The sequence below is a fragment of the Amphiprion ocellaris genome, chromosome 3, assembly GCF_022539595.1.
Source record: "Amphiprion ocellaris isolate individual 3 ecotype Okinawa chromosome 3, ASM2253959v1, whole genome shotgun sequence".
Lineage (NCBI taxonomy): Eukaryota > Metazoa > Chordata > Actinopteri > Pomacentridae > Amphiprion > Amphiprion ocellaris.
Window position 1 is genome coordinate 40642741 of NC_072768.1, and position 23875 is coordinate 40666615.

Sequence of the window (23875 nt, forward strand, 5' to 3'; positions counted from 1 at the left end):
GTACAACACTTGATAGTGTTGCACCTGTAAAAAAGAAAGTTCTATCTCAGAGAGGACCTGCTCCTTGGTAGAATTCCCAGCTGTGGACTTTAAAGCAGGCGTCCCGAAAGCTGGAAAGGAAGTGGTACTCCACTAATTTAGAGGAAGTCTATGTAGCTTGGAAAAAAAGTCTAGTAATTTATAAAAAAGCTCTTGGTAATGCCAGGACAACATATTATTCATCTTTAATAGAGGAAAACAAGAACAACCCCAGGTTTCTCTTCAGCACTGTAGCCAGGCTGACAAAGAGTCAGAGCTCTGTTGAAACTTGTATTCCTTTAGCTTTGAGCAGTAACAACTTCATGAGCTTCTTTACAAATAAAATTATTACGATTAGAGAAAAAATTACTCTGGCCCTTCCGGCAAATGTCACAGATGTATCATCGAGTACAGATACTTTAGAATTGGCTGTAAGACCAGATGGATATTTAGAATTTTTCACCCCCATACATCTCTCTGAACTCATTTCAATAGTTTCTACATCCAAACCATCAACATGTCTTTTAGATCCTATCCCAACTAGACTGTTCAAGGAGGCTTTACCTTTAATTAATTCCTCAATGTTAGATCTGATTAATCTCTCTCTAGTAACAGGCTATGTACCACAGGCTTTTAAGGTTGCTGTAATCAAACCTTTACTTAAAAAGCCCACTCTAGATCCAGATGTTTTAGCCAACAATAAACCAATTTCCAACCTCCCATTTCTCCTAAAATTCTGGAAAGAACAGTTGCAAATCAATTATGTGAACATTTACAAAGGAATAGCTTGTTTGAAGAGTTTCAGTCAGGCTTCAGAGTGCATCATAGCACAGAAACAGCTCTGGTGAAAGTTACTAATGACCTTCTCATAGCGTCAGATAATGGACTGGTCTCTATACTTATTTTATTGGACCTTAGTGCAGCATTCGATACAATCGACCACAAACTTTTATTACATCGACTAGAACATTCTATTGGCATTAAAGGGACAGCACTGGACTGGTTTAAATCCTACTTATCAGACAGGTTCCAGTTTGTGCATGTCAACAATGACTCTTCTGAGCATACTAGGGTTAATCATGGAGTTCCTCAGGGTTCTGTCTTAGGACCAATACTGTTCACATTATACATGCTTCCCTTAGGCAATATTATTAGGAAGCACTGTATTAATTTCCATTGTTACGCTGACGACACTCAATTGTATTTATCTATGAAGCCAGATGAAACTAATCAGCTAGCTAGACTGCAAGATTGTCTTAAGGACATAAAGACCTGGATGACCTATAATTTCTTACTACTAAATTCAGACAAGACTGAAGTCATTGTATTTGGCTCCAAACATCTTAGAGAATTGCTTTCAAAGCATATAGTTACTCTGGATGGCATTACATTGGCTTCCAGTACTACTGTGAGGAACCTCGGTGTTATCTTTGACCAGGACATGTCCTTTAACTCGCACATAAAACAAATCTGTAGGACTTCCTTTTTCCACCTGAGAAATATTGTGAAAATCAGGAACATCCTGTCTCAGAGTGATGCAGAAAAACTAGTCCATGCATTTGTTACTTCTAGGCTTGACTACTGTAATTCCTTATTATCAGGTTGTCCCAATAGCTCTCTGAAACATCTACAGCTGATCCAAAACACTGCAGCCAGAGTACTGACGATAGTTAGCAAGAGAAATCATATTTCTCCTATATTGGTTTCTCTTCATTGGCTCCCTGTTAAATCTAGAATAGAATTCAAAATCCTTCTTCTGACATATAAAGCTCTTAACAACCAATCTCCATCATATCTTAAAGACCTGATAGTACCATATTATCCTAGCAGAACTCTTCGCTCTCAGACTGCAGGCTTACTTGTTGTTCCTAGAATCTCTAAAAGTAGAATGTGAGGCAGAGCCTTCAGTTATCAGCTCCTCTCCTGTGGAACCAGCTCCCAGTTTGGGTTCCGGAGGTGGACACCCTCTCTAATTTTAAGACCAGGCTTAAAACCTTCCTTTTTGACAAATCTTATAGTTAGGACTGACTGGGGGACCCTGAGGGGGTCAGCTGGAGTCTTCCTCTTGGACGTCCCTTAGTTCTGCCCCTAGTTCTGCTGCTACAGGCCTAGGCTGCTGGAGGACCTCTCTGGATGCACTGAGCCCTTCTCTATCTACCATTATATTTAATATATATATACCATTATTGCATTACACTCACTCTGTTTCTCCCTGTGTCCTTTCTCCGAGTGTCCCTGATCCCAGAGCTGGATGCTTCAGATCTGTGGTGGTTCTCCCACCAACTGGCCTAATCTCCATCTGTGGGATGCTGCTGCTGCTGACCTTCCTCCAGCCCACTGCTTCCAGCTGCCCATTTCCATCAATCTACTCTGCATCACCCTCACTATACTTGATTTGCTCATCTACTTACTGTTTGAATGTTACTACCAGCTATATATGTAGTATATTTATTACAGAGCCGTACATCAGAACAGTAAACTATGAATCAATTTCCATGTTAGCTTCTACTCTGTATGTATCATCTATCTGATCATACATGTATCCAACTGTGTGTTATATGTTCCTTGTTCCCCACCCCCCCTTCTCCCATCCCTCCACCTCTACCTCTTCCCCTCTACCGCTACCCCTCTATCTCTACCTCTTCTGTCCCTCTCAACCCGTCCGGCCAGCAGCAGATGGGTCCCCCCACATTAGAGCCGGGTTCTGCTCGAGGTTTTTCCTGTTTTTCCTGCCACTGTCTCCTTAGGGCTGCTCTGGGGTTCATATGGGTTCTGGAAAACATCTTGAGACAATTTGACTGTAATTGGCGCTATATAAATAAAATTGAAATGAATTTAACCAAATATTAACATTCCTGTTTATGATCCAGCAGATTTAGTCATATTCCTAGTAGAACTTTCATAAATCTATGAAAGAATCAAAGTTCATGATTGTTTTAGTGACAGAGATTCATGTTTCAATGGTTCCATCATAAATCCAGATTCTAGGAGTCACTGGAGACTCAGACTGATGATAAACATGGACTTTATAGAAGGATGGAAGCAATGTAGAACACAATGTAGCATTAGAACACAGGAGTGATGGTTGCTGGAAATGTTCCTCTGTACCTCTATGGAGATATTCCATTAAAAATCAGCTGTTTCTAGCTAGAATAGTCATTTACCACATTAACGATGTCTAGACTGGATTTATCCTTCATTTAATGTTATCTTCTTTGGAAATAACTTCTTTTCTTTCAACAACAAGGACATTTCTAAGAGACCCCAGACTTTTGAACAGTAGTGTATAAATATATAAATACCCAATAGTACCATCTAAACGTCTGTATTTCAGACTAATTAGCAGCTCATCATTAGGACTGGACTCCACCACATTAACTCTGAACATGATGATGTTGTTTCTAAATGATCCTGAGCTTCTGTTTAAAGTTTAGTTTGGTTAAAAAAACATTTTTATTTTGGAAAACATTAAGTTAAACACTCACCGTGTTTCCTTCGGTGATCCTGTCAGAGGAAAAGACATCAGTAATAAAATTAAAGTGGAGGAAAACTCTGAGTCTTTAGGTACATTTAAGAAACAAACTGTTCTGATGTTTATTAAAGACAAAAACAAAACTCCCATCTTTTAATATGTGATTATTGTGGTTTTATTGAGATTTTAGTTTTGTCACAACAAACGTAAGTCAGCTGTTAACATTTATTCTTTAAGTTTAACATTTATTCTTCAATCGGTGCCGTGATGCTTCCTGCTGGCAGCGCTCTGACATCACGGAGCTGTGACATCAGAATGGTGCTGTGACATCAGAGCAGTGCTGTGACATCAGAGCGGAGCTGTGACATCATCAGTAGTGGGCCTGGTAGGCCAGCAGGTATCCATCGTTGTACATGTAGATCTGCCTGTTGGTGGGGTTGTAGCTCACACTGGACACTCCTTTGGCGATCTTCTCCAGCGGCAGTGCCAGCGAGTTGTCCTCTCTGCCCGTGGCCGTGTCGAAGGCGTAGAACACCTCCTCGCGGTGCTCGTCCACGTAGCGGGTGGCGTACAGCACGCCGCACGCCATGAAGGCGTTGCTGGCCGCCTTCTTGAACAGCCTCGTCCTCCACGTCTGCGTCACATTCAGACTCTCGGCCTCGGCGTCCCAGACCAGCCGGCTGGCTGCCAGGTTGCCGTGGTTACCCACGGTGGCGTACAGCGCCCACAGGCCCGTCTCGTCCGCCTCCACGTCCACGTCGCTGTTGGACCGGCAGTCGTAATAGCAGTAGGGGAACTTGTTGTTGAAGCCGGCGCCCGGCAGCGCCACCCGATGGACCCGCCGGGTGTTCAGGTCGTAGCGGCAGACTTCGGCAGAGCGGTAGCAGTGGTAGTACAGCGCCTCGCCGTACAGGACGCCGCCCGGACCCTCCACGGTGCTGGGGTCGCTGTAGGAGGAGGCCACGGTGAAGTCCCGGTGGTTAGAAGAGGACATGAAGTCCTGGTAGGTCTGGTAAACCCGCAGCATGTTGGTCCAGATGTGGCTGCTGAGCAGAGGCTGAACCCAGTAGAGGTTCTTCTGGACCTCGCTGCTCATCTGGGCCTGTTTGCCCCAAGAACCAGAGATGTAGCTCTTACCCTGGGGAACCACTTTAGTGGTGACCGGATCACTGATGCTCCGGATCAGCCCTTTGAGGCAGTACCTGTCCACACCTGGAACACAGGGAGGAGCTAGTGAGTCACATGACCAGCAGGGGGAGCAGCTAGTGGGTCACATGACCAGCAGGGGGAGGAGCTAGTGAGTCACATGACCAGCAGGGGGAGCAGCTAGTGAGTCACATGACCAGCAGGGGGAGCAGCTAGTGGGTCACATGACCAGCAGGGGGAGCAGCTAGTGGGTCACATGACCAGCAGTGGGAACAGCTAGTGAGTCACATGACCAGCAGGGGGAGCAGCTAGTGGGTCACATGACCAGCAGCGGGAGCAGCTAGTGGGTCACATGACCAGCAAGGGGAGCAGCTAGTGAGTCACATGACCAGCAGGGGGAGCAGCTAGTGAGTCACATGACCAGCAGGGGGAGCAGCTAGTGAGTCACATGACCAGCAGGGGGAGCAGCTAGTGAGTCACATGACCAGCAGGGGGAGCAGCTAATGAGTCACATGACCAGCAGGGGGAGCAGCTAATGAGTCACATGACCAGCAGGGGGAGCAGCTAGTGAGTCACATGACCATGGTACCTCTGTAGTCTGCAGGGATGGACTTGCAGGACTCCACGTTGTTCTTCAGGAGACGGAGTTTCTCTCTGACAGTCTTCATGTTCACTGAGTCTGAAGTTTGCATCCTGATGACATCAGAATGCAGTTTATCCACCTAACAGACACACACACACACACACACACACACACACACACACACACACACACACACACACACACACATTTACTGACATCATATTTTGTCTGTTTGTGTCAATTTATGTTGTTGTGTAGTACCTGTGTGTACAGCGTGTGTGTGTCTGTGTGTACCTGTGTGTACAGCGTGTGTGTGTCTGTGTTGTTCAGCTGCTTGTGTAGCTCCCTGATGTGTGTCTCCAGCTGCTGCAGCTCGTGGTCCAGCTGTCTGAGGGTCAGCTCTGTGTACAGGCCCTGGTGCTGCAGGTACTGGTGGGGCTGCAGCCGCTTCCACACCTCCACAACCTGAGCCTCCATCTGAGGGAGCCGCTGCCGGGACAGCGCCACCTGCAGGACACACCGCAGTGATGCTGGTACTGCGTCTGAATGATGCTCTGATCTACAGATACTGTACAGAAGTACACACTGTGGGTACTTGTACTTCAGTCAGTGAGAAAAACTTCTTTAAAGTATTTATTTAAATTTACACCAAATAGTCGCTGGGAGGTCCAGACACTGGAACATAGAACCAGAATCTGTGTGAAGAACCCAGTAGGTTCATCTGAACATCTTTCACAAGGGACCATTTAGAGAAGGACATTTTATTTTGAAAAGCCTGCACATTTTAGAGTCCTTTTATTTTGGTAGTGTATTTACCCTGATGCATCTGTTAACATTTTTCAGCTAACTAGATGCTTTTACTTTAAAAATCCCCCACACATGAACTTCCTTCCTTGAGCCTTGTTTGAGTTTTGTTCCTTTTTAAAGAAATAAACTAAAACATGCAGCTGATACCAGGAGAGATTCTTATTTTGAAGTTTAACCCAACACACATGGAGCCTCTGAACACTCTGGTGTTGGTCTGGAACCTGTTAGAACAGGTTAGGAATGTTTTAGAACCTAATGGAACCTAATAGAACCCGAACGTTCTCTGTTTTATTACAGTTTGTCTCCGTTCTGTTGTTCTGTGTCTCGTCTTGTTTTAAAGAAAGTTCTATCTCAGAGAGGACCTGCTCCTTGGTAGAATTCCCAGCTGCGGACTTTAAAGCAGGCGTCCCGAAAGCTGGAAAGGAAGTGGTACTCCACTAATTTAGAGGAAGTTTATGTAGCTTGGAAAAATAGTCTAGTAATTTATAAAAAAGCTCTTCGTAATGCCAGGACAACATATTATTCATCTTTAATAGAGGAAAACAAGAACAACCCCAGGTTTCTCTTCAGCACTGTAGCCAGGCTGACAAAGAGTCAGAGCTCTGTTGAACCTTGTATTCCTTTAGCTTTGAGCAGTAACAACTTCATGAGCTTCTTTACAAATAAAATTATTACGATTAGAGAAAAAATTAATCTGGCCCTTCCTACAAATGTCACAGATGTGTCATCGAGTACAGATACTTTAGAATTGGCTGTAAGACCAGATGGATATTTAGAATTTTTCACTCCCATACATCTCTCTGAACTCATTTCAATAGTTTCTACATCCAAACCATCCACATGTCTTTTAGATCCTATCCCAACTAGACTGTTCAAGGAGGCTTTACCTTTAATTAATTCCTCAATGTTAGATGTGATTAATCTCTCTCTAGTAACAGGTTATGTACCACAGGCTTTTAAGGTTGCTGTAATCAAACCTTTACTTAAAAAGCCCACTCTAGATCCACATGTTTTAGCCAACAATAGACCAATTTCCAACCTCCCATTTCTCTCCAAAATTCTGGAAAGAACAGTTGCAAATCAATTATGTGAACATTTACAAAGGAATAGCTTGTTTGAAGAGTTTCAGTCAGGCTTCAGAGTGCATCATAGCACAGAAACAGCTCTGGTGAAAGTTACTAATGACCTTCTCATAGCGTCAGATAATGGACTGGTCTCTACACTTATTTTATTGGACCTTAGTGCAGCATTCGATACAATCGACCACAAACTTTTATTACAGCGACTAGAACATTGTATTGGCATTAAAGGGACAGCACTGGACTGGTTTAAATCCTACTTATCAGACAGGTTCCAGTTTGTGCATGTCAACAATGACTCTTCTGAGCATACTAGGGTTAATCATGGAGTTCCTCAGGGTTCTGTCTTAGGACCAATACTGTTCACATTATACATGCTTCCCTTAGGCAACATTATTAGGAAGCACTGTATTAATTTCCATTGTTATGCTGACGACACTCAATTGTATTTATCTATGAAGCCAAATGAAACTAATCAGCTAGCCAGACTGCAAGATTGTCTTAAGGAAATAAAGACCTGGATGACCTATAATTTCTTACTACTAAATTCAGACCAGACTGAAGTCATTGTATTTGGCCCCAAACATCTTAGAGAATTGCTTTCAAAGCATATAGTTACTCTGGATGGCATTACATTGACCTCCAGTACTACTGTGAGGAACCTCGGTGTTATCTTTGACCAGGACATGTCCTTTAACTCGCACATAAAACAAATCTGTAGGACTTCCTTTTTCCACCTGAGAAATATTGTGAAAATCAGGAACATCCTGTCTCAGAGTGATGCAGAAAAACTAGTCCATGCATTTGTTACTTCTAGGCTTGACTACTGTAATTCCTTATTATCAGGTTGTCCCAATAGCTCTCTGAAACATCTACAGCTGATCCAAAATGCTGCAGCCAGAGTACTGACGGGAGTTAGCAAGAGAAATCATATTTCTCCTATATTGGTTTCTCTTCATTGGCTTCCTGTTAAATCTAGAATAGAATTCAAAATCCTTCTTCTGACATATAAAGCTCTTAACAACCAATCTCCATCATATCTTAAAGACCTGATAGTACCATATTATCCTAGCAGAACTCTTCGCTCTCAGACTGCAGGCTTACTTGTTGTTCCTAGAATCTCTAAAAGTAGAATGTGAGGCAGAGCCTTCAGTTATCAGCTCCTCTCCTGTGGAACCAGCTCCCAGTTTGGGTTCTGGAGGTGGACACCCTCTCTAATTTTAAGACCAGGCTTAAAACCTTCCTTTTTGACAAAGCTTATAGTTAGGGCTGACTGGGGGACCCTGACGGGGTGAGCTGGTGTTTTCATTTGCAAAACTGACTTCCCCTCTTGATGTCCCTTTAGTTTGCCCCTAGTTCTGCTGCTATAGGCCTAGACTGCTGGGGAACCTCTCTGGATGCACTGAGCCCTTCTCTAACTACCTATGTATTTACTATATATACCATTATTGCATTACATTCACTCTGTTTCTTTCTGTGTTCTTCCTCCGAGTGTCCCTGATCCCAGAGCTGGATGCTGGATGCTTCAGATGTGTGGTTGTGTTTTATGGTCCTTGTGTCCCACCCCCACCTCTCTATCTCTATCCCTCTATCTGTATCCCTCTATCTCTACCTCCCTACCTCTTCTGTACCTCTCAACCCACCCGGCCAGCAGCAGATGGGTTCCCCCACATTAGAGCCGGGTTCTGCTCGAGGTTTTTTTTCCCTGTTAAAAGGGTGTTTTCCTGCCACTGTCTCCTTAGGGCTGCTCTGGGGGTTCAGGCATATGGGTTCTGTAAAGCGTCTTGAGACAATTTGACTGTAATTGGCACTATATAAATAAAATTGTATTGAATTGAATTGAATTAAATCAATTCCAGTTTCTTTAAATAAAATCCTTCTTATCCGTCATTAATCAGTGATATTAATATGACGTGCTTCTCCTGCTGGGTCCGTGGTTCTACCTGTTCCTGCATCCGTTCCAGAGAACCCTGGCAGGCGTCCACCTCCTCCAGGACCGACTCAAACTTCACGGCCGGAAACGTCCACATGGTGGAGTTCACTCTGCAGACACACGAGCCGTTCTTCCTGAGGCCCGGAACCCGCTGAGAACCGGCACTGAGCTGCAGAACCAAAACAGAACCCACAGAACCGGGTCAGTCCAGAACCTTCATTTGGACTCTCTGAGATTGCAGACACTAAATCAGACCTTATTAATCCCACAGCGGTGATGTTTGTAGGAGTGTAGGAATATTCACCAAACATCTAAACCACAGTCAGTCCATAACAATAATACTGTGCAGATTCTGTTAACTGTGGAGAACTTAAAGGTATAAACATCACGTTTAGCTGAGGTTCAGTAGAGAACATAAAGGTAGAAAACATGTTTAGCTGAGGTTCTGTGGAGAACATAAAGGTAGAAAACATCATGTTTAGCTGAGGTTCTGTGGAGAACATAAAGGTAGAAAACATCATGTTTAGCTGAGGTTCTGTGGAGAACATGGACATGACGAAGGACTCACGGTGTTGCACAGCAGCAGCAACAGCAGCAGCATCGTGTTGAAGTTCCTCAGATGAACAAACTTGTTCTCCTCGCCGCCGAACCTTAAAAACAGCCGACAGAAATAAAATATTGAAGTGAGGAGTTTCACAGCTGCTGCGGTGCGACAGCTTCACTGATCTACTTCCTTCATAGAGATAATTATTACTTCATTTCCCTTTTGTTGTATTTCTGCAGAGTGAATCATATGTTAAAAAAATATATATATATATTTAAGTTTGGGTCAAGAACCTGTTTTAAACTCATCAGGAAACATTCATGTGGAAAATAAATCAGAAAAACTACACAAAGATTCCTGGCAGCTCTTTACCCGGTAGTTCTCCTTGAATTTAAACATTTTTCTGTTAGTCTCACAGAGGAAAAAGGAAAACACAACTTTATAATTATTATATCTAGAATGAAAAACTGCACATTTTCTGTTATATAAAGATTAGATAAATCCATAAAAGAAAAAAGACTGGAGAGGGAGGCCACCAAGATTCCTATGACTCCTCTGAAGGAGTTAAATCTGGACTAGAGTTCACCAGAAGACATCATGGAAGAAGGTTCTTTGGTCTGAGGAGACCAGGATGGAGCTTTATGTCAGACTAGATGATGTTTCATGGACACCAAACACTGAACATCATCACAAACACACCATCCCCACTGTGAAGCACGGTGGAGGCAGCATCATGAAGCACGGTGGTGGCAGCATCATGATGTGAAGCACGATAGTGGCATCATCATAATGTGAAGCACGGTGGTGGCGGCATCATTATATGAAGTACGGTGGTGGCAGCATCATGGTGTTCCTCAGCAGCAAGTCCTGGAAGGCTGGTAAAGGTAGAGGTTGAATCAAATCAGGAGGAGAACCTGATACCGTCTGAGGAGAACTTGGAGAAGATCGGTATTTTTGTGCTTCAACCAGTAAAATGTTGAGTGAAATTTAACTCTTCCAGAGTTTGAAGCCTGAGTTCTGGATGAAACGCGTGAAGATGATGAAGTCTGTAGAGCAGGCAGGCAGGGTTGTTGTGGTTCAGATGAAGAAGTTGTTGCTTAGATTCTGAACAAACACAAACCACAGAATTAAACATTCAGCTTCTGACTAATCGGGGTTTTCTTCAGGGTTTATTTTGTGCAGAGTAAAAACTTTCTGTTCCTGAAACCTTTAAAGACGTCTCCAGATGAACGGTGTAGATCTCCTTCAAACACCAAACAAAAGCTCCGACCTGCTGGAGCTGTTTGGACCAGAAGGAACTTCACCTGATGGCTGTTTCTGTTTCAAAGCAGTAGTTTGGTCCATCAGGCTCCAGAAACACAGTAGAGTTTATGATCACTGGTTCAGTCAGAGTCGGTGCTGGAACACCTCGAGGAGCTGCTTGGTTCTGACCCACTTTGGTTCTAGAAGCACTGAAGAAGAACCAGCTTCATCCTGGTCACAGCTGCCGTCTTTGTCCTTCATCCTGAAATTACCCGAGAAACTGTAAAGTTCACAACCAGCAGTTTATGATGCTCTGAGTTCACCAGAAACACAGCGGAGAAAAGTTTTAATGAAGGTCTGCAGTAAAAGAATTGGTTCTGCTGCAGCCGGAACCAGAAGACCCGTTTCCAGTCCAAATTCACTTCATTACATCCTGATAAAAGCTCAGAATTCAAACCCTGCTCAGACATCCAACATCTGGAGCAAAGATTACTGACCACAAAACACTGAACATCGTCACAAACACATCATCCCCACTGTCTAGCACGGTGGTGGTAGCATCATGAACTGAAGTATGGAGGTGGTAGCATCATGAACTGAAGTATGGAGGTGGCAGCATCATGAACTGAAGTATGGAGGTGGTAGCATCATGAACTGAAGTATGGAGGTGGTAGCATCATGAACTGAAGTATGGAGGTGGTAGCATCATAATGTGAAGCACGGTGGTGGCAGCATCATAATGTGAAGCACGGTGGTGGCAGCATCATGAACTTAACCAACTCATTGAACCATAATTATGAAAATTACCTCATGAGGCTGAAGTTTTGAACCTGTCAAAATAAACATAGCTAACGTGGCTAACCAAGCTAACCAAGCTAATATTCTGCCAGTTGTATATTTTTATTTTCTGCATCTTGTTGTTTGGTTTTTGTCTGCTTTATGTTCTATGATGGTGATTTTATCGGATAAAATCACCATCATAGAACATAAAGCAGTTTCTGTCACAAAAAAGCTAGTGGTGGGATGCGATTTAAAAAAATATTCTAATTAATTACAGGCTTTGTAATTAATTAATCGCAATAATTGCAGTTTTGTCAAATAGCAATATTTGACACAATAAGTGAAGCTTTTCAATTCAAATAAAATTGTGGTTGACAGTTGAATCAATGAATAGACATATACGTGTTTATAATTTAAAATTTATTTTTAAAAAAAGGAAAATGGGACATAAAGAAAAAGTGATTTTGATTACTTAAAGCCTGAATTTAGTTGTTTTGTCCACTGTATGGCACATAAAATCAGCATAAGTAGTTCAAGGAGCTTCAGAAAGTTGAAAATCCAGAGATTCATTCTGTTTTCATCTTTTCTGGGTCTGATAAATGGTGTAATTTTGATGTTTCTTTTTATAGGAATATTTTTATTTATGTAATTTTTTATAAACAAAAATTTTATAATTAAGTTATTAAAAGAGATATTTTTGTTGTTTAGGTTATTCCTCCTCCAAGGAGGCAGAGCCTCGACGGAGTAAAAACTTATACCACAAAAATGTTTCATTTCTATTTATCTGCATTTTTCATCTGTCTGCTACATTCACAGATTACTGCAAATCTAAGTGCAATTATAGCGATTTTATTCAACATTGTAAGACTTTCTGTAAACTCGAGCACTGTCTAGAAAAGTGGTCTATTATGGGATGGCTACACCGTTAGCCGTTAGCATGACTCGTAGCTAACGTTAGCTCTGGTGCTAACAGCAACATGTTTTACATTGAGGTGATACCGTCGCCTTGAAGTGACGCAGTGATCAGAAAACTCTTTGTTGTACAATTTACACACAACCAGGCTTTTATCCAAGCTGCCATCAGGAAGATTTTTAAAAGAAAACTTTCTGTCCAACAAGCTCAATCTGGTCTTCCTTCACTGTTCACCAGTGCCTGACTTCACTCAGTACTTCCTGTGCTTCTTCTTCATGGCTACAAACAGACTTTAGGTTCATTACCGCCACCTACTGGGCTGGAGTGTTCATCAGAGTTACCGGTGTACCAGAAATGAGGGAACTGAGGAGGGTGCAATTAATTGCATCATTATGCTTAACGCGTTAATTTTTTGGCGGTAATTAATTAATCGAAATTAACTCGTTAAAGTCCCAGCCCTAAAAAAACTACTTTTTAGTTTTCAAAAATTACAAAAATTACTTCAGATCTGAACAAAATTACTCCAAATTTGACCAAAAAGGACTCAAAATTTGTCCTAAATCAATCCAAGATTTTCCAAAAAAAGACTCAAAATTCTTCCAAAATACTCCAAATTTGACCAAGAGGATTTAAGATGTCTCAGAATAACTCCAAATTTGTCATGCCTGCTGCTGCAGGTTCTAGATAGGGCTCCGCCTTCCCCCCGCCTTTTTGTTTTCCTTTTTAGGTGTGCTTGGCACAGAGGCTGCGGCTGCAGGTGATGACTATCTGCAATCAGCATCAGCAGAAGCAGGAGCAGGTGGATCAGAGCCAATCGGGATTCTACTTCACTACAATAAAACCAGACACCACTCATCACTCTACGCTGGACTGTGAATGATACCAGTCAGTCTTTGACTCATTCTATCCTGCCTCCGTTTCTTGAAGAATCTCTGTAACCTGTATTTCTGTTTCTCCTTAGTCTGGACTGCCACCCGCTCATGCACAAGCTGCTGCTGTTTCCTGGACTCACCTGGCTTCCTGGTCTCCACAACTCGCCAGCCGCCATCATCATCCCTCAGCCCAGTTACCCCCTCTAGACACTCACCTGGCTCATCTACCTCTCTCCACTGCCACCTCTCACGATTCCCTCCTTCCTCATGCCTGCCGTCGTAGCCTCCAACCACTAGCCACACACCCAGCCTTCTCCAGCCATACACCCAGCCTTCTATTAAATTCAATTCAATTCAATTTTATTTATATAGTGCCAATTACAGTCAAATTGTCTCGAGACGCTTTACAGAACCCATATGCCTGAACCCCCAGAGCAGCCCTAAGGAGACAGTGGCAGGAAAACACCCTTTTAACAAGGAAAAAAACCTCAAGCAGAACCCGGCTCTTTATGTAGGGAGACCCATCTGCTGCTGGCCGGGTGGGTTGAGAGGGACAGAAGAGGTAGAGAGGTAGAGATAGAGGGATGGAGGTAGAGGGGAAGAGATGGAGAGGTGGGGTGGGACACAAGGACCATAAAACACAGCCACACATCTGAAGCATCCAGCATCCAGCTCTGGGACCAGGGACACTCGGAGAAAGGACACAGAGAGAAACAGAGTGAGTGTAATGCAATAATGGTATATATATATATTAAATATAATGGTAGATAGAGAAGGGCTCAGTGCATCCAGAGAGGTCCTCCAGCAGCCTAGGCCTGTAGCAGCAGAACTAGGGGCAGAACTAAGGGACGTCCAAGAGGAAGACTCCAGCTGACCCCCTCAGGGTCCCCCAGTCAGTCCTAACTATAAGATTTGTCAAAAAGGAAGGTTTTAAGCCTGGTCTTAAAATTAGAGAGGGTGTCCGCCTCCAGAACCCAAACTGGGAGCTGGTTCCACAGGAGAGGAGCTGATAACTGAAGGCTCTGCCTCACATTCTACTTTTAGAGAGAAGTTACAGGTCACTTCTCCAAGTAAGCCTGCAGTCTGAGAGCGAAGAGTTCTGCTAGGGTAATATGGTACTATCAGGTCTTTAAGATATGATGGAGATTGGTTGTTAAGAGCTTTATATGTCAGAAGAAGGATTTTGAATTCTATTCTAGATTTAACAGGAAGCCAATGAAGAGAAACCAATATAGGAGAAACATGATCTCTCTTGCTAACTATCGTCAGTACTCTGGTTGCAGCGTTTTGGATCAGCTGTAGATGTTTCAGAGAGCTATTGGGACAACCTGATAATAAGGAATTACAGTAGTCAAGCCTGGAAGTAACAAATGCATGGACTAGTTTTTCTGCATCACTCTGAGACAGGATGTTCCTGATTTTCACAATATTTCTCAGGTGGAAAAAGGAAGTCTTACAGATTTGTTTTATGTGCGAGTTCTCCTGCCATACACCCAGCCTTCTCCAGCCCTCTCCACCCTCGACGTTCCCCCGGCTCTCCTGTCTCCCCTAATCCTGTTCTGTCAGTTAAATCTCAGTCCGTACATTCCAGACTAGCATCAGTTCTTGTTCTGTAGTATTCTGTTAGATTAGTATTGCTCGAGTATCTCCTGTGAGTGTTACCACTGTTTCGTCTGCTGTCTGGTACGTCAGCTTAGCTCGTAAAACTTTGTCTTCTAGTTTCAGGTTAGTATTACAGTCCTTGTATTGTACAGGTAGTAGATCTGAGTATCCCAGTGAGTGCAGCCACTCTTTCATTGTGCACAGTAGAGATCTTGTTGTTGCAGTTATCCATACTTAGTAATCCGAATTTCCTAGTGTGTTTAGTTTCACTTACCTGCCTCGGTGTTTCCTGCAGTGGGTTAGTTATCTTGCTCTGTAGAAGCCTCTTGTATAGTCCGCCAGCCTCTAGAGGCACTATTAGGTTATCTGTACCTGTCGACACCAGGATCCTGGTTCTGCTTCCCGTTGTAGTCGTCCGGTTCTGTTTTGTAGTTCTTGTACCTATTTTCCTTGTAAATAAAACTGCTTTTGCATTCGCTCATCTCCATCTCTTCCCTGCGCCTGAGCCTCACAGAAACCGTAACAAAATTTGACCAAAAAGACTGAAGATTTGTTGAAAATCTCTCCATATTTGACCAAAACTACCCCTAAACTTACCAAAATCACCCCAAAACTTTCCATAAAAGACTCAAGATTTGTCCAAAATTACTCCAAATTTGTCCAAGTCATAAAGTGTTTCTGTCCTCTGTGGTTCTGGTCTGTCGTCTCTGATCAGCATAAAGTTCATTTTTATATTTATTCTCTCTGAGCTTCTTCTAAACATATTTTTAGATTTACTGTCAGTAAATCAGCGTTTCCCTGCATCAGGTAAAATTCCTGCGATGCTGCAAAAAAAAAACCACAAGAAGGGAAGCAACACAGACACACACACACACACACACACACACACACACACACACACACACACACACACACACACACACACACACAGACTCAGTAAAAGCCAGTAGGAGGACCCAGCAGCTGAAGCTGGATGTTGATCTTCATTCTCTGCTCCACCATGAAGCTGCTGCTGCTGCTGGTTCTTCTCTGGACTCTGAGCTGCTCCAGTCTGCAGGTAGAACCTCAGGAAACATTGGTTCTGTTTGGATCTCATCATGAAGCTTCTTCTTCTTCACCTTTCAGGCTCCTTCTCGTGATAAATGCTCCTGTGAGCTGAAGAACTCGGAGAAGGTTTTTCCTCACGACCGGCTGAAGGCGGTGGACAAGAACGCCTCCGACTGCAACAGCAGAGTGACGCCGCAGAAGGTCAGAAGGTTTTAGAACTTTAGAACCAGTAAAATGAAGTGTCTGATTTACTGTAGGACACCAGAAACACAACCAGCCGGAGCCAAACAGCAGAAACTGTTCCACTTTGTTGCATTTCATTTTAAATCCTAAAGGACATTGAGAAAATTAGAACATTTTCTCAGTGAGTCCATAATTAAACACTGAAGCTCACTGATTGCTGATCCTCTGGTTTGTTCTCATTCAAGATTCAAGAACTTTATTGTCATGTTCACAGTAGAATCACAGCAGGTACCCTGAGGAACAAGATCCTTACTTTGCGAACTCCAGTCTGAGAGCCAGTCTGCTGGGGATGATGGTGTGGGATGTTGAGCTGTAATCTATAAACAGCATTAGAACATATGTGTCCTTATTCTGAAGGTGGTAAAGGCTGTGGACCTGTTCTGATGATAGGATCTAATGTGGCTGGGACGGCTGCTGGGATGTGGGACATGACTAACCTTTCAAAGCACTTCATTACTGTTGAAGTGAGTGTGATGGGGCGGTAGTCATCCAGGCAGGTTAGGGTGCTTTTCTTCAGGAGAGGCATTATGGTTGCATGAAGGCCTGATGGCTGGGAGAGGAACAGGTTGAAGATATCAGTAAATACCTCAGCCAGCTCTGAGGAACGGACCTTTAAAGCACAGCCAGGGATGTTGTCAGGGCCAGCTGTTTTCCAGGAGTTAGTCCTCCTCAGAACCCTGCACACCCTCTGCTGGTGGAGTCCCTCTGTGGTGGTTGGTGTTGAAGGTGGTTGGTGTTGAGGTGTTGAAGCGAGCATAGAACTCATAGAATTCTTTCACTCATAGATTCTTCTGATATGGTTTTCGGTGTCTAACTCGTCCCACAGCTTTGAGGAAACTCACATTATCTATGAAGACCTGCTGCTGCGTCAGTAACGGTCTGCTGTGACTTCTAGTAGCAATTAATCATACGGATTTTATGAAATTAGAAAACATTTGTTTGTTAAAAATCTCCATAGAATTGAACAGGAAGTCAGTAGAAGCAGCCATCGTTAGGATCTTGGAGCTTTTCACAAGATTTCACATCAGAAAGTTCATTCCAGCTTTAAACACTTCACTAGACGTGGAACATTGTTCCTCTGAATCCTGTTTTAATGTCAGTCGCAGCTTAAGTCTTCAAAGTAAATGTTTAGAGATGTTAAAGAAGGAAATTTTATTTTGAAACTAATCCCATTATGAAGTTCCTTCTATAAATGACCTGTACTCTAAGAGAGGACAGGTTCTCTATGTGTTTCTGGTTCCTGGCGGATAAACTGATGACGTTTCTGTTCAGGCTGAAGAACTGGAGGTTCTCCTGTTGGGTCTGGACCGCCGTCTGGTTCAGCTCCAAGAAGACGTGTCCGTCCTGGAGAAGGAGGATGATGGAGATCTGTACGGAGTCCTCAGCCTGAACGTCATCCACAACGAGATGACGGAGATCAGACTGCTGCTGGACAAACTCAACACAACCACTGAGGAGCAACACAAGCAGACTGCCGCCACTACACACAGGGTAACACACTCCTACACACACCTCTACACACAGGGTAACACACCTCTACACACACCCCTACACACAGGATAACACACCTCTACACACAGGGTAACACACTCCTACACACAGGGTAACACACCTCTACACACACCCCTACACACAGGGTAACACACCCCTACACACACCCCTACACACAGGGTAACACACCTCTACACACACCCCTACACACAGGGTAACACACCCCTACACACACCCCTACACACAGGATAACACACCTCTACACACAGGGTAACACACTCCTACACACACCCCTACACACAGGATAACACACCTCTACACACAGGGTAACACACCCCTACACACACCCCTACACACAGGGTAACACACCCCGACACACAGGGTAACACACCTCTACACACACCCCTACACACAGGATAACACACTCCTACACACAGGGTAACACACCTCTACACACATCCCTACACACAGGATAACACACCTCTACACACAGGGTAACACACTCCTACACACACCCCTACACACAGGATAACACACCTCTACACACAGGGTAACACACCCCTACACACACCCCTACACACAGGATAACACACCTCTACACACAGGGTAACACACCCCTACACACAGGGTAACACACCCCTACACACAGGGTAACACAACACGACACAAATTACATGAAACTTGGATGAAATTACACAAAAATTGTTACAAAGTTTTCAACATTTGTCAAAAATGTCTCAAAAACTATTGAAAGTGACAACGGATGTCAAAAATTACACTAAATTGTCCCAAAATTATTAAAATTTGTCCAAAAAATGACAAAAATCTTCCACAATGACTCACTATTTCCCCAAAGTATTCTAAAAATGTTCTAAAGGACCTGGATTTTTGTCCAGAATGACTCAAAAACTGTCCAGAATTGGTGAAATCTGGATCATCTTTGGACTGAGACACCTGGATGGATGGAAAACGGATCTGGGGTCAGTTTCACATCCATCCAGGTGAGAACCAGAATATAACATTAAAATGTCCAAAATGACTCAAAAATGATCCATAATTCCAGGAAATGAGTTCAGAATGACATGAAATTTGTCCTAAATGACTCGAAAATGACCCAAAATTACAGGAAATTTGTTGAAAATGAAATGTAAATTGTCCGAAGTTGGTTGAAAATGATCCAGTTTGTGATCATTAATAAAGTTTCTGCAGATCAATAATCAGCTGTTTAAAGACGCTGAGTCTCTGCTGCCATCTAGTGGTGACCACAGGAGATGCAGAACGAATAAAATCACACGAAATAAATCACACTTCAATCATTTCTACCCACTAATATACCATTTATTCATTAGATCTAAGTAATGTTTTATTTTATATGGAGGAACATTTAATTCCACAAACTTAATTACAATAATCAGAAACACTCAGTAGATTTTCAGCTGGTAAAAATCCAGCAGCTCATCAAACCACATTTAATTAATCAGCCTCTATTCAGTTTTAAATCAGCTAACAGAACGTTGGGTTTAATTTACACAGAATATTGAGTTGGTGCAACAGAATTATGTCAAAAATCTAAATAATGTTTGCAAAAGGTTTCTCCAAATCTACAAATGAGATTTTTATGTTTCTTGTTCCACAGTGTAAAAAAAAGACTTGTTTCTCCAAATTTGTCAAAAATCACCCCCAATGTTCCGAAAGACTCGAGATTTGTCCAGAATTACTCCAAATTGGACAAGGATGACAAAAACATAAAAATGTAATGTCTAGATTTGGGGGAAATATGTAAATATAAAATATAAGTCCTTCATAGAAACATCCACTGCAGTCACCTTCATTACTAACTAGTCTTTTTCCTTTGATCTGTGTTTAAACTAAAAATAAAGAAACAAATTCTAAAATGTGGTTTCTGCTTCTGAAAACTGGACTGTTGTTGATTAAATGTTGAAATGGCTTTTCAGATATTTTAAGACTTCTTTACATCCAGTAAAAATCTGAGAAAATAAAGATATTAGGATGTTATTATGATGAACACACCCAAACAAATAGTGAAATCTGTTGACTGAGTTCATATCAAGACATTTAAAAAAACACAGGAAGTTCTCCCTGAAATAAACAACGGTCCACAAGAATCACCAGAAACCATGAATGAAGAAGAAACTCCGACCTAAAGAAACCATCTGCTGGTAGAAGAGTTTATATACAGTTTATAAATAATAATCTAGATGTCAATAGCCTCAAAAATGACAACAACTAGAAAACTATTGAAGAAAATATACTGAAAAGACCATTTGAAACACAAAGAGACACAAAATAACCACAAAGACACAAAGAGACACAAAACCACCACAAAGACACAAAACAACCACAAAGAGACATCAGAGACACAAAACAACCACAAAGACACAAAGAGACACAAAACCACCACAAAGAGACACTAAGAGACACAAAGCAACCACAAAGACACAAAGAGACACAAAACAACCACAAAGACACAAAGAGACACAAAACAACCACAAAGAGACACAAAACAACCACAGAGACCAAGAGACACAAAACAACCACAAAGACACAAAGAGACACAAAACCACCACAAAGACACAAAACAACCACAAAGAGACATCAGAGACACAAAACAACCACAAAGACACAAAGAGACACAAAACCACCACAAAGAGACACTAAGAGACACAAAGCAACCACAAAGACACAAAGAGACACAAAACAACCACAAAGACACAAAGAGACACAAAACAACCACAAAGAGACACAAAACAACCACAAAGAGACACAAAAAACACAGACACAAAATAACCACAAAGACACAAAGAGACACAAAACCCCCAAAAATACACAAAACAACCACAAAGAGACACAAAACAACCACAAAGAGACACGAAGAGACACAAAACAACCACAAAGAGACACCAAGAGACACAAAACAACAACAAAGACACAAACAAACACAAAACAACCACAAAGAGACACCAAGAGACACAAAACAACAACAAAGACACAAACAAACACAAAACAACCACAAAGAGACACCAAGAGACACAAAACAACAACAAAGACACAAAGAGACACAAAACAAATGAAACATGATAAAAGTGGGACGTAAAACGACTAAACCATTGCTGTTGGGTTTCTGAAGATGTCCAGAAGTATCAGACTGGCAGAAGTTCAGAAGGTAAAGTTCATCCTCCTTGACTTGGTTTTAGAGTTTTTACTTTTTGATCTTGTGTTTTATTTTCTCTTTATTTGCTTCTATGATGCTGTGGAACATCTGAAATCATCCAGTCATGAATAAAACGGATGTTCTCGTCTCCCAGCTGACCCAACTGAAGGCTGAGATGGAGGATCTGGAGCAGTTGGACTCCATGGAGGTGGTGAAGCAACGAAGAACTAACCATCGCCTGAGGACCAGCCTCAATCGGTGTCTGGACAAACAGAATGCCACGGTGGCTCCGACCCAGCCTCTGTATGGTGAGTCCAGAACCGTCAGCCCTCAGCACCTGATTGGTTCTGCTGCTTGACTCCAGTGTCTCCTCAGGTACGTGTTCTCAAGGTCCGCTGAAGAATGTCACCGGGCCGTGGATCCAGACGGCCGGAGAGTATCCGGGCTCGTATCCGTACGGTTCCTGGGGTCGGGATCCCAAACCAGAACCTGGGAAGGAGCGCTGGTACTGGATGGTTCCGATGACGTCCAACAACAGACACGCCAACTACGTCCGCCTCTACCACAGTCTGTACAAGCTCATCGGAGGGGAAACCAACATCGGTAAGAACTTCTGGCTGCTTCTTTAACCCTCAGAACCCAAAAACCCAGGCTTAAAAATCCAAAATGACCCAGTTTATCAGCCAGAAACAGTAGAAACAGAAAGAATCGTCCCATTTTCAACTGTACAGCCCTGTAAAAGAACAGACGGCATCAGTCTTCAACCCTTTAGAGACCCTACCTGGACTCAGAGCAGCCAGCTGGTCCAGATAGAAGACAGCAGGTAATGGATGAGCTGAGGTCAGGGATTGGAGGATAAAAAGTCCTGGATCTAAAGGTCCAGTCTCTGGTGGATCAGAACTCCTGGATAGAACTACACCATGGAGACTGAAGAACCAAGAAACTCTGAGGAAAGGTTGTTGAAAAGCATCAGTCAGGATGATACAAGAACATTTAAAGTTCCTGAAGATCTCCTGGAGTCCAGTTAAATCCATCATTAAGAAATGGAAGGAAGATGGAACATGAATAAATCTGACTAGAGCAGGACGTCCTCAAGACCCGAGAGACAAGAGAGGGAGGCCACCAAGTCTCCTATGACTCCTCTGAAGGAGTTCCAGCTTCAGCTGAGATGGAGAAAGTGTTCATAGAAGATTTGTTTTCCAGCAAGAAAATGAGCCAAATACTTTAAAGATGTTAAGGTGAATGTTCTGGAACATTTTTATAGATACTTTAGGAAGGACTCATGAAAAAAATACTAATGACTACCTCATGATTCACTAATATTTTATCTTCTTGCAGCTAACGTCCTGATCTCCTCCTCCAACCCGACCACCAACACCATCCAGGGTCCGAATGTGGTTCTGTACGGAGGATCTTTGTACTACAACTGTTACAACCAGCGTCAAGTTTGTCGATTCCACCTGACCACCAAAACCGTGACCAACGTAAATCTTCCTCAAGGCACCAGGTGAGTCCACCTCAACTCAAAGCAAGACGAACCCTACCATTACCAAGCTCCCAGAGAGTCCCCACATCATGATGCTGCCACCACCGTGCTTCACATCATGATGCTGCCACCACCGTGCTTCACATCATGATGCTGCCACCACCGTGCTTCACATCATGATGCTGCCACCACCGTGCTTCACATCATGATGCCGCCACCACCGTGCTTCACATCATGATGCCGCCACCACCGTGCTTCACATCATGATGCCGCCACCACCGTGCTTCACATCATGATGTCGCCACCACCGTGCTTCACATCATGATGTCGCCACCACCAGCTTCACATCATGATGTTTTCAAATGTTTCCTTTGCTCAGTTGAAACATGACTTGTGTTGTCTGTTCCAGGTATAACTCCAAGGGGAACTTCTGCCACCTGGATGAGTGCTACCCGTACACCGACCTGGACCTGGCCACAGACGAGTCGGGCGTCTGGGTGGTCTACACCACCACCCAGGACTTTGGTAATCTGGTTCTGTCCAAGGTGGAGGAGGGCGAGCCGCCGAAGCTCAACCAAACCTGGCACACTTCAGTCTTCAAGCAGGGGGTGACCAACACCTTCGTGGCCTGCGGCGTGCTCTATGCTACACGCTACGTTAGTAAAGACGTAGAGGAGATCTTCTACTCGTTCGACACGACCACAGGGAAGGAGAGGTTCGACGTTGGCATCTTCGTGAACAAGATGTCCACCAACATCCAGGCCCTGAACTACAGCCCTGTGGACCAGATGCTCTACGCCTACTGTGACTCCAACATGGTCTCCTACAAGGTTCTGTTTGGGTAAACGGATCCTTGTTTCAAAAAAACCTACATTTAAATATCATCTCTGATGTTAATGAGGGGTCAGGAAGTGATGCATGATCAATTTTTCTGGTAATTTCTGATTATATTCATGTGGTTTCATCTTTGTCTTTCAATGTTTTCATTCAATAAATTCACTCCTTTCTGGTGTTTCAGTCGGTGGTGGTGAGCTGAAATTAAACACTTATTTCAGTTTGTTGCTGAGCACAGCTGCTGTCACTCATCTTCCAAGACATAAAACAGAACAAAACAGACAAAACCACAAAAACAGGAAACAAAACGAGATAAACGAGACACAAAACAAGATAAATGAGGCATAAAACGAGACAAACGAGACAGAAATGGACACAAACCAGGAAAAAAATGACAAAAGCAAAGACACAAACTCACACAAAATAAAGATAAATGACTTTAAACACAGATGCAGATAATTGTTTTATTGATTAACATGAATGTTTCCTCCAATAGATTCAGTTTCACTTTAACCTCAGTTTATTAAATAAACGGTTAAACATTAAGTTAGATGGTTGTTTGAGGAGAATATAAAAAATGACACTTGTTGCTAAACTATGATTAATAAATA

General features: G+C 42.9%; 2 protein-coding genes across 2 annotated transcripts; one reads left to right on the forward strand and one right to left on the reverse strand.

Annotated features, from left to right (window-relative positions):
- Positions 1-3647: 3647 nt before the first annotated feature.
- LOC111574967 (olfactomedin-like) lies at positions 3648-9699 on the reverse strand. The gene is made up of 5 exons (XM_023279823.3): positions 9607-9699; positions 9049-9207; positions 5514-5726; positions 5226-5358; positions 3648-4702 (listed from the first exon to the last, which is right to left on the reverse strand). Exons 1-5 carry the CDS (start codon positions 9637-9639, stop codon positions 3861-3863), a joined length of 1380 nt encoding a protein of 459 aa, XP_023135591.1. The 5' UTR covers positions 9640-9699; the 3' UTR covers positions 3648-3860.
- Positions 9700-15929: 6230 nt separating this feature from the next.
- LOC111585756 (olfactomedin-4-like) lies at positions 15930-23447 on the forward strand. The gene is made up of 7 exons (XM_023295352.3): positions 15930-16048; positions 16117-16239; positions 17554-17772; positions 21099-21252; positions 21320-21547; positions 22283-22451; positions 22840-23447. Exons 1-7 carry the CDS (start codon positions 15965-15967, stop codon positions 23273-23275), a joined length of 1413 nt encoding a protein of 470 aa, XP_023151120.1. The 5' UTR covers positions 15930-15964; the 3' UTR covers positions 23276-23447.
- Positions 23448-23875: the final 428 nt, after the last annotated feature.

What these genes read in the sequence shown, in the direction of transcription:
- LOC111574967 (XM_023279823.3), bottom strand. Translation starts at nt 9,639, where the DNA reads ATGCTGCTGCTGTTGCTGCTGCTGTGCAACACC. An exon ending in CACACACGCTGTACACACAG is followed by an intron (nt 5,359 to 5,513) that starts GTACACACAGAC and finishes TGTGTCTGTTAG; the next exon opens with GTGGATAAACTGCATTCTGA. An exon ending in CATCCCTGCAGACTACAGAG is followed by an intron (nt 4,703 to 5,225) that starts GTACCATGGTCA and finishes CCTGTGTTCCAG; the next exon opens with GTGTGGACAGGTACTGCCTC.
- LOC111585756 (XM_023295352.3), top strand. Translation starts at nt 15,965, where the DNA reads ATGTTGATCTTCATTCTCTGCTCCACCATGAAGCTGCTGCTGCTGCTG. An exon ending in TGAGCTGCTCCAGTCTGCAG is followed by an intron (nt 16,049 to 16,116) that starts GTAGAACCTCAG and finishes TTCACCTTTCAG; the next exon opens with GCTCCTTCTCGTGATAAATG. An exon ending in TCCGACCCAGCCTCTGTATG is followed by an intron (nt 21,253 to 21,319) that starts GTGAGTCCAGAA and finishes GTGTCTCCTCAG; the next exon opens with GTACGTGTTCTCAAGGTCCG.